The sequence below is a fragment of the Convolutriloba macropyga genome, chromosome 6 (assembly GCF_964194025.1).
Source record: "Convolutriloba macropyga chromosome 6, txConMacr16.3, whole genome shotgun sequence".
In the NCBI taxonomy this organism is placed as follows: domain Eukaryota; kingdom Metazoa; phylum Xenacoelomorpha; order Acoela; family Convolutidae; genus Convolutriloba; species Convolutriloba macropyga.
In genome coordinates this window covers 59320105-59324510 of record NC_134473.1, presented here as the reverse complement: position 1 = coordinate 59324510, position 4406 = coordinate 59320105, and the positions used below count along the sequence as shown (strand labels likewise).

The 4406-nt window shown below is 36.9% G+C and overlaps 1 protein-coding gene across 1 annotated transcript; it reads left to right on the top strand.

Moving 5' to 3' along the window:
• The first annotated feature begins 966 nt into the window (after window positions 1-966).
• LOC142341089 (uncharacterized) lies at window positions 967-2707 on the top strand. Its single transcript, XM_075391952.1, has 2 exons — window positions 967-1119; window positions 2042-2707. Exons 1-2 carry the CDS (start codon window positions 967-969, stop codon window positions 2528-2530), a joined length of 642 nt encoding a protein of 213 aa, XP_075248067.1. The 3' UTR covers window positions 2531-2707.
• Window positions 2708-4406: the final 1699 nt, after the last annotated feature.

Here is a 4406-nt window from a genome sequence, read left to right as displayed (position 1 = left end):
GTAAAAGTTCGTTTTTAAAATCCTTGAATGAATTGATTTTAGTGATTTGCATTTTGTTTTCAAATCTAAGTATACGACTCACCAAAACAGTTTTGAGGAGACAATTTCAGGGTGTGAGGGGGCGGTTCTTAGTCTTAAATGTGTGACCCCCTTCTTTCACCAACCCCGTTGTTGTTTCGCCCGTTGTTTGAGAGAAGTTTGCATGACCTTAGTCGGTTATGTTTATAAAAAGCATTATTGGAGTTTCGGGGGCGTTTCTCGGGTATGTTTCTCGGGGCTTCAATTTGTGCCCCTGAGTCAGTCCAGTTTCAGTCGTCAAGTTTTTTCCAATTGTTACAATTGTCACATCTGCAAATTATACGCTAAGAGCATTTGTTTGTCAGGCTGAATTGAGTTGTGAAACTTGTTGAACATCTTGGGGCGTACTCTACTATCCATCACAGACAATGTCAACAAGAAAACTTTCACCGACATATATTGGCGAATATTTCTACAGGACATTGAAAATGATTGCTGCTCATGGCGCATTTTATGCCTCTGTGGAAACTGCAGCCCAATGTCTAAACTCAAACTCTGGGTCTTTCCCATTATAGCCCCCCCCGCCCCCAGCTTAGTGGTCAGATAACCTATAGCCCCCCAATCATGGTAAATATACCATAATGGGGGGCAATAATGGGAAAGACTCCAAACTCTGATCAAAACTCGTGCATAATTTTAACTTGTAGGGTACCTAGAAGCATGATCTATTATTACTACTATTTAAATGTGGCGTCTGCAAGAACTGACAAAAACTAAATGTGGACTTGCAATTCGGGTCTCAACACTCAAGTGATAACCCCGAAGTCGTAACTACTAATATTCGAGCCTGTTTGTTCAAATTGTTTTTCCTCGAAGTCCCTAGAAATGATAGAAGTGTCTAGAAGTACATCATGCAAAATTTAATTTGGCCTATGGAATTTCAGTGTGATGAAACTTGAAGATATCGAAAATGTTGACCTAGACGAGGAGGGAGCGTTCAAATACATATTAATTAAAATAACAGAAAAGACCTCCAAGAGTACAAAAATGGTTGTCAGAGGTTACGGAGATTGTCCTTATCACGCAGACATTCTTGATAAAGTAAGTCATCTTGGTTGTTAGTTTTAAACCAGAAATAACTACATTCATTGACCTTTTATTGGTCTTTGGTATATTCCCCGCTATCAATAGATAGGGGTTGCATAAATAAGAAAACGGGTTATGTATAGCTAGAAGGATCTTTTGGTTTGTACCCCTCTCCAAGCTTAATGAGTGCATATTTTTTGCATCCCCAACCGTTCGTACCATATTTTTATGTAATGATTTGCTATGTTATGGAACCTGTTCCTTAACTGGGGGTGCATAATGTAAGGGTCACAAACGGAAAAGATAGCGTTAGAAATTTAAGCTCACAATGTCTCAAAAGATGGTCGAAAATGTAGATATAGCAACATTTTGTATGACTTCGTCGTAAAATGAAAAAAATTTTAGATTAGTGCCAAATTATGCCGACCAAAAATTGAAATGCGGACCAGTTTTGATTACAAATCATTTCGATAAATGTTTAGACTCCGGACAAATGTTTAGACTTTTTTGCGACCATATTATGTGAATAATGGGTTTTGACTTGTCTTAAATGATAGAACGATTTGAAGTTATCATATTTGACAGAGTAGCGTAATAATTCAATTATTCTGTTGACAATATTGTGACACGGGCAATTAGGGACACCAAAATATTCGGCAGCTCACTCATATTTTATCCACTCTCAATGAATCCATTAACTGCCATTGCTTAACAGAATTCGCCTCGCAGTCTGCCTCCTCCATCAAAAACGGGAGCTTTCAATTATTTTCCAGTTTGTCAATTTTCCTGTGCTTTTATATGTTGCTGAAAATATTGACACTTCCATCGAAAATATTCTATACTTTGAGTGAACAAAGTGCCCATTTTTGTGAAACAGATCTGTCTTCCGTAGGTGAATTATCTGATTTTTTAAAAACGAAAATAACTTTTTTTACAGCAATTGAAACGTTTCAAACTGCTTCTTGAGCTTTATTCGCGGGTATTAGCAATGAATGCAAGTAACACTTCACAGAATTCGAAGAAATTGAATTTTATCAGTGGCGAAAGTCCTCTCCCGAAGGGCTCGGACCACGTGAAACAACATCGATTGAACGTGAATGCGCGTGAGCGAAAACGAATGCACGACTTAAACGACGCTTTGGATCAGCTACGAAGTGTGATCCCGTACGCTCACAGCCCCTCAGTACGCAAGTTGTCCAAAATCGCGACGTTGCTCCTGGCGAAGAACTACATTCTGATGCAATCTCAAATAATTTCGGAACTGAAAAATGATTTGAAGCAGTACCAGCCGAGTCATTCCGGGCAATTGGCTAGTTCAAATGGAAATCGTCCTAATAGTGGATCTGCATGCTTCCCATTTACAGCCCATTTACAGGGAGGGAATACAAGTAAAGACGTGGAAAGCGATGACTCGGATCAATTTTGAAATTAGACGAAAATTAAACTTGATAAAGCAAATATTAATTCGAGACTTGGAACATTATCTGCTAAATTTTGATGTACTTTTCAATTTCCCGTTATTTATTGGGCAATTTTGATCTTATTGCTATATTAGTGGATACAGAAATCACGTAATTCTCTAATTCAGCAGTATTTTATAGTACGTGGCCGGTCAATTGGCAGACGTACAAGTTAGCCGGCACACTTAACCAAGCAAATATAACTACTTGAAAACCACATTTCAAATTTATTGCCCGCGCACTAAGCGGGTAAAGTAGCGTCCCTTAGTTTAAAACATGCATTAATTATCCATAGCTATTAGCTAATTGGTCCATGCCTCAGGGCCGTTGAACTTGATGTGAATCTATCACAACTGAACAAATTATCTTTGCCGAATTTAATTGAGTGATGAAATCTGTCAACCAATAGGCGTGTCTAATTTGTATGTTAGCTAACGGTGCCCAGAATATTAGCCTAGAGGAAAATTAGCCGGAAAAGAGACATCGTCCAATCATATTTGAGAACGCTCAATTTTCATTGCGAGAATAACATGTTCGGTCGTAATATTTTGTTTGATTGTTATAGGTTCATATCAAGTTCCATGCGCCACAGGCATAGCCGTGACCGACGGGGCATTACCAAAGACGTTAATTTGATGTGTAAGCGAGTTAGATAATTGCGCATCCCACTTGTGTTTGCTTACATCAATTATCTCAGCGATTAATTCTCTATGTTCCTTTGACAATCTCGGCTAATTTTCACGTCGGCTTATTTTCCTGGCAACTCGACTAACACCCCTAGTCCCATTTTAGTAGTAGATAAATAAGCTGAGTCCATATATAAGTTTAAAAGTGGTGGCAACCAAAGCGGTTTCTATATTTTCGAGATGGAGCTACAAGTTTGAGCCGAATGGGCGTTCAGTATAATTAGAAAAATTCTAGCTGAATGCTTCAATTTTATTGGCAAGACAAATTACATAATATGTTTAAAAAATGGCTGAATTTTTAGGATAATGCATTTAATAGACCAATAAAAGAGCGGGAATTATTGGTATTTGTTTCTCATTTTTTCTAGACGACCTCTTGGAAAGATTAGAGTTTTATCGGGATACATACTGGAGACGATTTCAATCGATTTCAGATTTCTATTTGAATGTATTTTCAAGTTTTTGTCACTAATCGTCTATCTGAATGTATTTTCGAGTTTTTTTTCACTAATCGAGTCTCATTTTGTAAAATGCAATGATTAAAAATCTTGATAAAAATTTTTGATTGAGAGTTCAATTGATGCATAAATTTTTTGAAATAAGAAGAGCTGAGTCGAGTAGTAGAATTATTTTTCAGAAGCTGTTGGATTTTACCAAAACTTTTTCAAAAATGTGAATTGAAACAATGTATTCAGCGCTTTATCAGTGTCCGTACAAATCAGTGTTGGAATCTTTGAGTGCACAGAATCTCTAATGTATCTGTCACGTTTTTTGAAAATATTACCTAGCTTTCTGGAGGTTTTTCTGAAATGGTCGGAAAGACTTCCGTTATTAGACGTTAATTACACACTAGTTTCACTCCTTAATATAACAAAATTGTTGAGAAGGTTTTTCTTAACAGATTTTCTTGCTGTGAATGAGTGGTTTAAATCAAGTTTTGGTCAATCAGTTCGCTTGCTGTAACCTTTGTTTAATAGTGCGGTAGATGTGAAATTCAACGACTTGCTTTCTGAAACTAATGGAAACTGTTCTCTCTCGAAGTTTTGATTGTAGAACTTAGGAAATGAGGTATTAGATTCAAATTTTCAAAAGTAGATTCTTACATTATACTTAGAAAATATGGGTTTAAAATTATCATATGTTCGAACTTCCAAGG

Excerpts from the sequence above, each read along its gene's own strand:
- LOC142341089 (XM_075391952.1), top strand. The coding sequence starts at position 967 with ATGAAACTTGAAGATATCGAAAATGTTGACCTAGACGAGGAGGGAGCG. Across the intron at positions 1,120-2,041 it reads ACGCAGACATTCTTGATAAA|CAATTGAAACGTTTCAAACT; the intron begins GTAAGTCATCTT and ends CTTTTTTTACAG.